Source organism: Delphinus delphis, chromosome 1 (genome assembly GCF_949987515.2).
Source record: "Delphinus delphis chromosome 1, mDelDel1.2, whole genome shotgun sequence".
In the NCBI taxonomy this organism is placed as follows: Eukaryota; Metazoa; Chordata; class Mammalia; order Artiodactyla; family Delphinidae; genus Delphinus; species Delphinus delphis.
This window is the reverse complement of record NC_082683.1, coordinates 144,968,270-144,981,282: the sequence shown is the minus strand read 5'-3', so window position 1 is coordinate 144,981,282 and position 13,013 is coordinate 144,968,270. Positions and strand designations below refer to the sequence as shown.

The 13,013-nt window shown below is 44.2% G+C and overlaps 1 protein-coding gene across 1 annotated transcript in view; it reads right to left on the bottom strand.

Annotated features, from left to right (window-relative positions):
* Positions 1-9,688: 9,688 nt before the first annotated feature.
* Positions 9,689-13,013, bottom strand: part of INTS7 (integrator complex subunit 7) — a 91,565-nt gene continuing 88,240 nt past the window's right edge. Inside the window, exon 20 of the mRNA XM_059995085.1 lies at positions 9,689-12,870. Coding sequence (XP_059851068.1) covers positions 12,583-12,870 — 288 coding nt within the window. The 3' untranslated portion in view covers positions 9,689-12,582. The remainder of the gene's footprint in view (positions 12,871-13,013) is intronic.

Genomic DNA, 13,013 nt, shown 5'->3' with positions numbered 1-13,013 from the left:
TGCTCCATGAACAGCCCTGAAATTTCCACTGGGATGGGTTCAAGGTCTCTGCCAGTTCTGTGATAATGGCTCAAAGACCAGAGCTATTAACCCCAGCCTGGCCATTGCTCAATATGCGACCCTGGTTGAGTCAGCTGGTCTACATGGATTAATGAAGTAGACAGAGAAAGATTTAAGAATCATGGTATCTCAGGCTTGGAAGCAACATGAGGAGTTATCCCTAATTCAGGCAGCTGACCCTTGCTTATCTCCAGCCAACCCCTCTGGCTTTGCGCGACTCCTCCCTCAACTGGGGCCCTGTGGCCATGTACCACTCTCCCATCACTGCAGGCAAAGGCTGGGGATGGTGACTTAGGCCTCTGTTGGGACTCTGTCCAAGAGTTGGGACAACTGTCTAACAGTGGAATTTTCTCCATACTTATTTAGGCACCTTAAATTTTTAAAAGAACACTCCTGCCCAGTTTGACGTGAGACATGGACAGCAGGAGAGGACTGAGAGAACTGGGAACGTGCAAGAGGAAGAAGAATGTATTACAAACAAGAATCAAGCAAGTAGCTGCTGGTACTGGGCATCTAATACTTCCTACATACTTTATATCTGTGTTGACATTTAATCCTCACAACAACTCTATGAGGTAGTGGTGTTTTCTCTAATTTGCAAATGAAAGAATTGAGACCCAGTGATCTCCAGCAATGTGCCTTGAATTGCACAACTGGTAAGTGGCAGATTTGGGATGCCAGACACTTTGGGGTGACCCCGACCTCTGTTCTTTTTCCATGTATAATCCTATCCCTCTCTACCCATCTCTCAGTCATGCTTGATTAAGGGGCTTTTCCAGGTTTCTGGTCAGAAGGAAATTGGAAGCCAACACATCATATCATTATATCATCTATCATCCCATATCATATGTCATGTCATGTCCTATCATATCACATCCATGGTTGGCTGGGTAAATTTATGATTAAACAATGCAGTTTTCTTTCAGCCACACAGATTTAGTGTTTCTCACCTCTTCCTTTTGTCGTCTACATACATTCCCCAGGTGTATAACTCCTCTGGGTATTTGGACTGGGTGGATTCTGCCAGGCCAATGAAATCAAGGTCAGGTGACCTGACCAGGTAAACCAGGTGAGCAGTGGCCTTTACTTGACGTTGGTTTGACAAGGTTTATTTGGTTGTCCTACACATCACACCTGTCCTACATCTGTCCTCAGAACCTCCTGGAGAGCCATGGGCAGCCAGCAGAGCCCTGACTACAGCCTACATTAGAAAATAACTTGCCCTAGTCAGTTTGTGGCAAAGCTGGTCCCAGAGGCCAAGTTCCCTGACTCTCGTTGCATGTTTAAATGCTGCTTTCATGTATATATAGGATGAATCTTTACCCATGCCTAATGCTGATTTCCAGAGCAGGGTCGAGGGCTTTAGCCACCCCCTCTTCACCTCCACCAGCACCCCATGCCCACACACACTCACCTCCTTCTTTCTTATGAATAGCTGATGTTTTCCCAGGTCAGATGAAGTCCTACGCAAACATGGCAAGCAGGTTCTCAAGCCCACTTTCAACCATGAAGGTTCCTGGGTAGAAACTCTGGAGCCACTAGCACATGTGCCTGTCTCTTCCAGGAGCCACCATTATTTTGCTTTGTAGATTCTGCCCTTCTTCCTGTCAGAGCCATGTTTAAACATCGTTTTCCACTCCAGGATGACCAGGTTGTTATGGTGACTTTGTTTTTCATAGACACAGTGCATCTGGCTGGTTTTCCCAAGTTTCTGACCAGAGGTAGCAACGGCGGGTCAAGGTGTGGCCCCGATGACTTTTCGGCTATATAGATTTTAGAAGCAAAAGTGGCCATGAAATTTCCATTATCTAGAGACCTGTCTTCATCCTACAGAGAATGAAAAGAACTGAGATTTGCTAAGGCCAGTTCTTTGCTTCTTTTATGCAGAAGGGAAGCGGAAGTAATGGCCACTTCGCCCGAGAACCCAGCAAATGGGCTGGGCTCACTCCAGCAGGGAAATTTCACCGAAGTGAGAACACTTGAGGGAAAACACCGGCCCACCCACCACGACCAAATGAACTCTCCAGCGGTAGGCTGGCATGGGCTCCCCTCTCCCAGGGGTTGTTGATTGCTCAGGTTTTACAATCCTCAAGCCCTGTGCCAAGGAGCTTTTGTGGTTTAAACCAATGTGCTTCTGGAAATAAGTGCCCTTATTATTCCTAGTTCATATTATTTGCCATGCTCTTATACCACGGTGACATAATACCCTTTGTGCAGCTGTGCAATAAGAGTCCTTTCAGGATCCTCTAAGAGCTTTCTAATTAGGACCACAACCACACGACAGAGAAACTGAAGAACAGAGACAGGGATGACAAAGCTTCGCCTTGGTCACAAAGGAGTCCAGCCCAATTCTGACTCCTACTCGGAGGCTGTACGGTCAGGGCTAGGCCACTAGTTTAGGAAGGGCACCTCTGCAACATTGGCTGCAGAATTATTAGGCTGCCTGAGTGCTGGGTCCTTTGTAGTAGGGTCACCTAAGTAGTTGAGTTATTGAGTTGAGGACCAGAAATATCCAGCATTAGTTATGCAATAGTTCTTGAGTTTACAGTTAGTTCTCAGTGGCTAGGCTCCTAGGACCAGTTAACTCTATTAAGGCTAGGTCATTAGAAACTGAATTCTGCATTAAGTAATTCAACTCAAATGACTGCCTACTATGTTCCAGGCACCATGCTGGACAGCAGGCATGCAAAGATGAACTCCCAATCCTCCCGTTGGATGTTCACAGTTTAGATAGAAGGCGAGATAGCTACGTACACAGGGAGATACACATAAGCAGAGAGTAGACCAGAAAGCTAGGGTAGCACCCAACTCTGTGGGGGCTTTCAGGTAAAGTTTCTTGGAGAGGAGGACTTTCAACCTGGATAAACCTACAGAGATGGACTGAGCTTGCTAAGCAGAACCATGGGGGAGAAGAAGCATCGCACACTGAATGCCAAGTGCCACAAGGGTGCAGAGGTGTGAGATGCACTGGGGTTCAGGAAACAATGAGAATGTCAACACGTCTAAAGCGGCAGCCATGGTTATCTCACTGTTCTTTCTCTTCTGTTTTTATAGCCAAAACGCTATCCCTTTTTACTCTCAATGTCTTATTTTGGATGTTAAAAAGACTGAACATTGGGTTGTTTTGTCTTTGCGTATTGCTTTAACCCTCCACTTCTCCTTAGGGCACTGTGGATGTCTCTGACTAGGGAAAGATCACAAATTGGGGAATGTCCAAAAGAAAAGCAGAAAGATGAATATTTCACTGCATTATAAGGACGTAAGGGCAGCTCAGGGAACCTTGGACAGGAACTCAGCTAGGCTGTCCTTTTTTACTGTTTGTATGTATAGCAAAAAACATGGTCTTGGATGACTCCCAAGGTTACCTGTCACAGGTCCAGCCATCCAAAGGGAGTCTGTGGTCCAAAGCTCGCAGGGTAGAAGTATAAAGGAAAGCAGATGGGGGGTGGGAGGTGAGGGGAAAACATGAGCTGGCCGGCAATCTAATAGGTGACCCGCAGAGGAGTGAAAGCATCAGCGTGGAGCTCTCCGAGTCTGATTTGCGCCTGGCTCTGGATTGGAGTGGTGAGAATCCAAGGCCACCTCTGCCTTCCTCTCCTTGCCTTTGTCTTCCTTGGCATCTTACGTTGCCCACTCCACCTCCCACAGGGTCTTTCAGGCAGCTCTTTATACACGAGCTCAGTCTATGAGAAGGACAATGGAGTGGACTGTTCAAGTCTCACCTGAGTGCGACTGGCACCCCAGCACCTTGGCACTGTGGACAAACATGGATCAAGCTTACACACATGACAACCACCAACCAAAGCTTCCAGAGAGCAGGGACTCTACCTGCTGCAGTGTTGGCATATAACAGGTGCTCAATCAGTCCTTGAAAAAGAAAGGCAGGGAGAGAGAAAGGGAAGGAGGGAGGAAGGTGCCCCCAAAAAAGCTGGCTGGCAACAGTGAAACCCAAATCACCCAGAGCAACAACATAGTCCACATTCTGATCAAGAGAAGGCTGGTGCAGGAGGAATGTGAAGGTGACTCTAAAGAAAAAGACAGATGATGGGAATTCCCTGGCAGTCCAGTGGTTAGGATTCTGGGCTTTCACTGCCGGGGTCCTGGGTTCCATCCCTGGGAAACTAAGATCCTCTAAGCTGCGCGGCTGGAAAAAACATAACAAAACAAAAAACGGATGAACAGGCCTTTTTTTAAAATTTTTACTTTCTTGCAAGTCTAGGCTCTGGTTCCCTCCCTACTGCCTCAGACCTCAGATCAGAACCTGAGCTGCACTCCAGGCCCCCCACAATGGCAGTGGTGTGTGCTCCTGCCTTGACACTGCTTGCAGCTCAGAAATAGTAGGTGAACACTGAGTCAGTAGGCAGACCAGCTGGGACTGCTCCACACAGGGATGTGAACCAGGGCTGGGGGCTGGAGAATAGTCACGAGGGGTGGGACGGCGGAGGGAGCCGTTTTTTCTCATCAGCGGGACATGGTCACATTAGCCACTACATGTCCACCTTTATGCTGACTCCGAGGGCCAGGCAGGCTAACTGCTCCACACAAGATTGAACATGATACAGGTCATGGAGGAACCCTGGGCTTGGCTGGAGAATCAGAACACGGAGGGATCGACAAGGGTTTCAGTGATGGAAAAGAGTTTTCAGGTGGTGGGAAAATATGAACAAAGTCACGATGGTGAGAGTGTGCAAACCAAGCTCGTGGGATGCCCAGGAAGCTAGTTTTATTACAGGCTGGGATACACACAGAGATGGGGTGAGAGGTGAGGCCTGGCTGCCACGCTGGAGTCTCACTGTGGAGGGGTTTAAATGATATACTGAAGAATTCACGCTGTATAGGGAACCCAATGGGAATTAAGATTTTGGACCAGAAGAGTGAATTGGGAAGCAGTGGGAATAAGGATTACTCAGAAGAGGCAGACACTAGCAGCAGGAAAAACAGGAAGTGAAAGTGATATTCCAGGAAGATATAATGAGGCTGTGAACTAGGGTGACGGTAGTGGCAACAGGAGGGAGGCAACACTGTGAAGGACAGTCCCCCATCCTCCAAAGTAGGCCAGCTCTTCTCCCTGCCTAGACACATATCTCATACACACACAGAGACACACTTAGGAGGCGAGAGAAAACATAACCTCTTCACCACCCCCCTCCTCTCAGCTGTCAATTTTTGTCCCTTGAAGTCCTCAAACCTGGGACATCATCTTTAAGGCAGAGATGATCTGAAACATTACTGTTTTAGGAAGCTGACGTTTCTTTCCCCGGGGTTCTCTGGGCCACCAGGCCACGCTGGCCACTCCACCACTGACACGGAAGGCAAGCAACGTTTGGTGGGCCCGCCAGTAGCCGGCTTTGTGCATGTATTATTACCTTTAATCCTCACAACTCTTCAACAGGCAGGTATTAGCCCCATTTCACAGACAAAGAAGCCAAGGCTCACAGAGATGTTATGAGAGTAAATAGAGACTCGGAGAACAGCCAGGGGGCTGACGTGGGGTGTGGGACAGTGGACAGAGGTGTTTGTTCTCATTAACAGGACATGGTAACTTTAGCCACCATTTGTCCACATTCATGCCAACCCCAAGAGTCAGGCAGCAGAACATACACGAGACTGGATTTGATACTGGTCTCAGAGGGAGATGGAGCACCACGTCTGGTTGGAGGAATCAGGGCCAGGGTTTCTGCTGGGTCTGGAGGGGCAGATGGGTTTTTCAATGTGGTGTAGCTGGGGTCAGGGGAGGCTGCATTCTGCTTAAAGCTATTTCCCTATGACCAAGGCTTTGGGGAGCTTTCTATACTCTCAAACACAGAATTGAAGCAGGAGGTTAAGACTGCCGTGAGGGGTTTAGCTGGGATGTGAGGAAAGGGTTAGTGAACTGGGAAGGTGGTTAGATACCAAAGGAGCAGACTTTCAGGCTGAGAGAGCTTTTCCAAAGGCCACACAGGAAACAGCAGCGACTCTGATCTGGATGGTCCCGTCTAAACACATTCCTCTCCACTTTCACTGGAGAAAATGATCAGCTACCAAGGAAGCTAAGGCCGCCCTGGCATAATCAAGGCCAGGGTGGGTTTCCCACAGCCTGTGCAAAAACAAGCAGTGGCATGGCCGTGAACCCAGGGAACTTGTCTATGACTGTATTCCCAGTTCCTGGTACCCTGTACGTGTTCAATCAACATTTGGTGAAGAATAAAAGATCACCTGTTTCCAACATTGTTTGTGTCCTTGTTGGCTGTGCCTTTTGCACAGATCTGAGAAATCTGAGCTCACAAACGCCTGCTCAGACGAATGGACAAATGCTGACTGAGCTACAGTGCCCTGTGATGTCAGCTGAGTTACCTTGGTGCTTAGGATGAAGGAAAAGTGCTTTCCATCAGCTAACCTGGTCAGCATGCAGGGGAGAGAGGCAGGGGGAGGCGGTGCTTGGGGGAGACGCATGGGCCCCCTCCTGCACCAAGGGCCCTCAAGGAGATTCCAGACGTGCTTACTCCCTGAGAGAGACAACTCCAGGCAGGGCTAATACTCTCTTGAGCATCCCGGGGGACACTGTAACCACTAAGTAGGACAGATATGATCTTGCTTAAGTGATTCTGTGATTACAGTCACTTCTCCCTAATGCCCTGATACCTTGAAACGTGACATTGAGGGGTTCGTGTCCTCCAACGGCCTGGCCAGAAGCAGTAGTTTCTGCAACAGGAGACAATATTTAATTCTGAGTGTAAGCTCCTATCTCCTCAAGGCTAAATACTGACTTCACACTTTAGGAGTGTACCTTTTTTCCAAATGCTCTTTTGTTCCTCTCTGGCTTCCAAGTAGTAGCTACCCAACTGTCTCTGCTTATGTCAAAAAGAGGCTCTCTGAGGAGGAAAGGACACTGCATTTGAAGTGCTGGAAAAGGAGAAAATGCCACATGACGGCCAGTTTTCTAATTACCTAAGAGCCTGTCCTGTTACATATAAGGGGGGTGCTACTAGAATTTCAGAAATGGCATCTTTTGTGCTCTGTCAACAGCTTTTATAAAGCCCTCTCCACATTCTCTAAAAATAGGTCTTTTCTGTCAAATGAGACGGCAAGTTGCTTGAGGGGTCTCCCTGTCAGTTTCCTTTTGCATTTCTCACCCCAGTTCAGGGCCCGGCATTGTCAGGAAAGCCCCTCTCCCCAACTTGCACTTCTACAGTAGCCTTTTCATCTGCTTCTCCTGTCAAGTGGGAGAAGGGGCTGGGGGGATTTCAGAACTAACCCTCCTAATCACAGGACCGGCTGCCTTTGCTAGGTGGGAGGGGAAAGCAAGGATGGGGGACACAAGTGTTAACAAGTCGCCATCACTTTGCTCATCTCCTAAGTGTGAGATGACACATAAACAGAAAGCATCTTTAGCCTCACTGCTTCCAATGGGGGAGCTGGGGGTGGGAGTGGTAGAAATTGAGGCAGCCCGGCCTACTTTCACTTTCCATGATCTTAGGAAACAGGAAAAGCAAACATTGGTATCTTCTCATAATTCCTCAGTCTAACTCAGTTCTATTTTACTTGTCACAGTCTTCTATTTTAAATTTCTTTCTTTAAAATACAAATAAGCCACAAATAAGCTTCATCAAAATCCACAAACGAAATCTCCCGAGAAAACCAAAAGGTAGAGAGTATTTCTTCTCTGCTTACGATCTGAATTTTGAGGGTACTGGGTAGATGTTCATCTTCCTGATTGTTCTGATTCATTTGGTATTATCTCACATTTATAATTTTATTAAGAAAAAATGATCTGGAAACAATAAAAAGATTTTTAGTCTCAGTTTGCCAGCTAAGTATCACTAGACAAAAGCTAGACCCGTACTCATGATCTATGAAGAAGACAATCCCCAAACTCATTTCACCAAGTCTCAATCTTTAACTAGACCTAAATAATAAGCAAAGAACGCAATTATTGCACAACAAACTGGACTGTGCAGGAGAGAACTGCTCTGGGAGAGATTAGCAAGTAAGCAGGAGGATGAGGGAAAAGATATAGACTGAAAAAATGTTTTGTAACTGTAGTAGATTTGAAATAAGTAAATCTACATTTCGCATTCTTCATTATCTGTGAAAATCAATGACTCCAGATCTTGGTATGTTATTTAAGAAAAAAAACATGACTTACCCTCTGTTTAAATCTGTTACAATTAAACATCAAATTGCTCATAGAATGAGTAGACTGGGAGGCACCACAGGATAGTGGACTAATGCCAGTTAAGCCAATAAAATACACAGCCCATGGAAAGGTCTTTGTGTTCCTGGGCAAGAAATGGAAAGGAAGACCACAGCCTCCTGGAGTGCTGTTGGCAGGAAATCTAAGCCAATTCACCAGACTTTGGGACTTCTCAGTACTCCCATCATACTTTCACTGTTGGTGACTGATAAAACCTAAATCCAAGGGCACATTATAGAGAGAACAGGGCTAGGTGGTTGAGCAACACAGTACTGTATTATCTGAAGCAAAGCAAACACACGAACCCCCGATGCCTTCCTTGTCATCCACACTCTTCCACGTGAAAGCTTTGGTGCATCAAATAACTCCAGTGTAGACACCTTATCTAGAAACCTACTTAAGGACTATCTAGGTCCTAAGGTAGTAGTGAATCTCATTTCTTCACTTATTACTCTTGCACTGTCCAGTTCTACAGGCAGTAGCCACATGAGGCTATTTAAGTTTAACTGAATTAAAAGTAATAAACGATTCAGTTACTCTAGGCTTACTTTAGATACTCAACAGCTCTATGTGGCTAGTGGCTATATTGGATAGTACAGACTTAGAACATTTCCATCATCTCAGAAAGTTCTGTCAGACAGCTCTGCATATACTCTGTATACCAGATGGCAGGGTCATCTTATTCTCAGTATACTGCTGGCATGTATTGGCACAAAAAGATCAAGTGACCTATCCAAGGATCCATGGCAAGTGAGTCGTATAAATAGAACTTAAACTGACATCTCTGGGACCCTAGACTGAAGATCTTGTTTGGCTGTTTTGTTCTTCTCTGAATCATATTTCAATGTGAAAAGTGACTGACAGCCTTCAGTTGCAAATTACCTGCTACCTTGGTGGGTTTGAGCTGGAAAGCCGCATCACAAGATCTCTTAGTTTAAGTTGGACTACAATAGTACTTTAGTTTCTAAATAGTCAATATACTATGGCCGTTACCACTGAAGGTAATCAGTACTTTTGGAAAGTATTTTCATCATTTTCTTTGTACGTTTTTCTTTAAATATTTTAATTAAATAGGATTTCAGCACTGCAGTAGACAGAAATTCCATTTTGTTTAGGTCAACAGTAAGCTATTTTGTTCTTAATCAATGTACCCAAAATGAATATGAGGGGAGATAGCTTAAATGTGTGTTGACTAGCAGAGAAAAGGTAACTTTTATTTTGAATAAATAAAATGCTAAGGTTAAGAACTGATCTATGGACTTCCCTGGTCATGCAATGGTTAAGAATCCGCCTGCCAATGCAGGGGACATGGGTTCGATCCCTGGTCTGGGAAGATCCCAAATGCCGCGGAGCAACCAAGCCCGTGCGCCACAACTACTGAGCCTGCGCTCTAGAGCATGTGAGCTGCAACTACTGAGCCCACATGCTGCCACTACTGAAGCCCACATGCTCTAGGGCCCATGCTCTGCAACAAGAGAAGCCACTGCAATGAGAAGCCCACACACCACAACGAAGAGCAGCCCCCGCTCGCTGCAACTAGAGAAAGCCTGCACACAGCAACAAAGACCCAACACAGCCAAAAAAATAAAATAAATAAAATAAAATAACTTATTAAAAAAAAGAATTGATCTAACACTGTGAAAAATAATACTAGGGAGGATAATAATAGCGGTAATAATAACAGCAAACACTCATGTGTATCTGCTTACTATGTGTGAGGCAAATTCTAACTGCTTTATATATATCAATTCTGTATTAACTTGCTTAATCCTCACACCTAACCCATGAAGCACTATTATGCTTCCTGATCTGGGGAATAAGGAAACTGAGGCATAGAGAGATTAAGTAGCTCATCCAAGGCCACAAAGTTAGGTAGAGTTAGGGTTTGGAACTGGACAGAGTGGCTCCAAAGGTTGGGCTTTTAGCCACCAGGTTATACTGCAAAGTCACTAAATACTGGGAAAAATCAGTCCTGTCTTCTTAAATCAATCGGCCAGTGCCCTTATTACTCATATTTCTAAAATCAGGGAACATGTTCACTTCATAATCAGTATGTTTATCTTTCTTTTCTGCATCTTTCCTTGAGTATTCTTTTCCTTTTCATTCATGAGCGTACTGTTGAAATTATAAACAGTTTCCCCCCACCTCAAATAACTGTTTAACAGTTGATGCCAAAAATGCAGTAGATATTATACCAAAAATAAAATCGGTGTCCTAATTCCAGATCTAATGGACATCCTAAAATAAAATAGCCTTTTTTGCTTCACAGAGTTACTTTTCACTCCAAACTGTTTGGATTTGTTTTTATTTTAATAATTCCTTTCCAATTTGTGCCAGGGGCTCTATAATATACCAAATCAATCAGTTTATAACTACAGCTATCAAAAGCCTATCTTTTAAGAATATAAAATACAGGAAGGTCTCAAAGTGAACTGGGGGAATTGGTGGTTTACAAAATTTGCTTCTTTTCAGACAATTCTGCCTTGAAACAGCACCAGAAACTTAAAATTAACATTGTAAAATTTCATTCTGAAAATAGCCACTTTAAAAGAAAAGAAAAGAAAAAGATTTTTTCAATTTAAGAAAGAACTTTTTTTTTTTTTTGTCTTTAGTCTTTCAGATAACAAAACTCTAGACTGGAGTCAAGAGGTCCTGTCTAATCCAGTCATTTTACAGACAAAGAAACTTCCGTCTACAGAGATGATGACACTTGCCCAGGTCACAGGGCTAACTCTTTGGAGCCTACAGTGGAACCCAGGCTTTCTGGTCAGCTCTTTCCATACCTGGTAGAAGGGCAAGAGGTCCTGCACACGTCCCCCACTACTCTCTAGCAATTCTTCCTAAGGCTTATGTTCCCAGATGTTGTCATGCCTGTGCACATCATGTACTGCGTACATCTGGGCATCAACCACAGTGGACACTGTAGATCTACACCGTTTTATGACAATGCCCTGGCCACTGGCAGAAGTGCTGTGCTGGGACAATAGCTCATGAAGCCAAGAGATCTTAGAGGGACACGAGTTGCCTGCCAATCACTTTCAGCCCTGGAGGCCACATTACACACACACAAAAATCCCCCAAACTCATTTTTTTCCCTTTAAACTCTATCCCTCCTTTGAGTCAATGTCGACTTTAAAGAGAAAACGGCAAAATGAGCAAAGCAATTGAGAGATTTATTTTAAAAGAAAACTTCCAGGGAATGTGCCCTGCGCTTCACCTTGGGAGCTACTTCCAGCCCAAGTGCCCATATCATCAGTGTCTGCAATCCTGTGATCCCTGATGTCTAGAAATCATGACCCTGAAGCACTGAACAATCCCAAATCAAGAAAGAACAGTTAAATTACATGTAGTATACTGTGTTAAGAAAGTGTATTATTATTATATTTTATAATGGTTTTCCACCAGTATTGACATAGAAAAAAAGGGGGTTTTCTGGCTAACGAGAAAACTTCTATTCCCTGAGCATTCCAACTAACTGAGGGTGTATTATAGAGAGACTGCTGTTTCTAGACAATCAAGTTTAGCACTACCTAACTTGCCAAGAAGAATCTAAACCAATCAAAGGAAAAGATCTGCCCTCCTAACATTAAATGTGATTTTTTTCATTCTTAGAAACAATAAAAAAAGTCTGTATTACATAAAATTGCACATATATTAGAAAAAACAAATTATTAATTTCCAATCTTTCTATGTAATTGTTAGCTGCTCTTTGGGTCAATTAAACACTAAAACAATAAATTACGATTGCTTTAGCAGAGAATAGATAGGTAAACAGGTGAAATAATACGGCAGGATGTTTCCTTTCTGCTAGACTGCAGGCTCTCATAATCCACAACACTGGATGTTTCAGGGGACACTTCCAAGTCCAACTATGGGAGTACTCAGTTTCTACTACCCTGGGTAAACCCGGCACATACTGGTCAGAACTTCCAAAGGCCCAGCTCAGAATTAGAGGTCTATGTCAGGCAGCAAGTGATATATTTTGGTAGGAAAGCAGTCAAATTTACTAATTCAATGATCCCAATATGTGACTTTTCCTGAAAGAAAAAGAGAAGGCTCAGCAAAAATAAAAGTAATAATAGCAAAACAATGAAAGTGCTGAATAGGAGATGAAGGACTTGGTTTAAGAAGAAATAAGGGGAAAAAAATCTTTCTGGTTAGGAACCCAATGATTTCTCCAAGTAAATTTTTAAGAAAAGAAATGTTTTTTTCAGAATGTTCTATCACAGAAACCAATGAATAAACGGACTCCATATTCTAACTTTTGTACCTTTATCCATATGAAAAAGCAAACTATTTTCGCTAATTTGCTCAGTTCCTGGAAAGTCTGTAGTGCCTCTGTTGCACGGCTAAAACCGCGTGTAGGCATTTCGCTGCTGCTGCTGTTGTAACGGCTGCTGGACTTGCTGCTGCTGCAGGCGAATCTGCTGTGAATAAGGGTCTTCCAGGGATTTTACAAATATGGTGGTTCTGGGACCAGTCTTCCATACGATGCCGTTGGCGTCTTTCACGGAAGATTCCACTGTAATGTTGTGTGTGCCAAGGATAGCAAAGTTCAACAGGAATTGAGTACTGAAGTAATCATTATGAGGCTCAACCCTCTGCTCCATCTCATTGGTCATATTGTCAATGGGTATCTGGAATGAAAAAAATCGTTAAATAACAATAGCTAACGTTTCCTGAGTGCATGCTGTGAGCCAGGACCTGTTTTAAGTGGTATTTAAATCTTTGCAAACAACCAAAAGGTAGGTACTAATATTATCCTTGTTTCACGAACGAG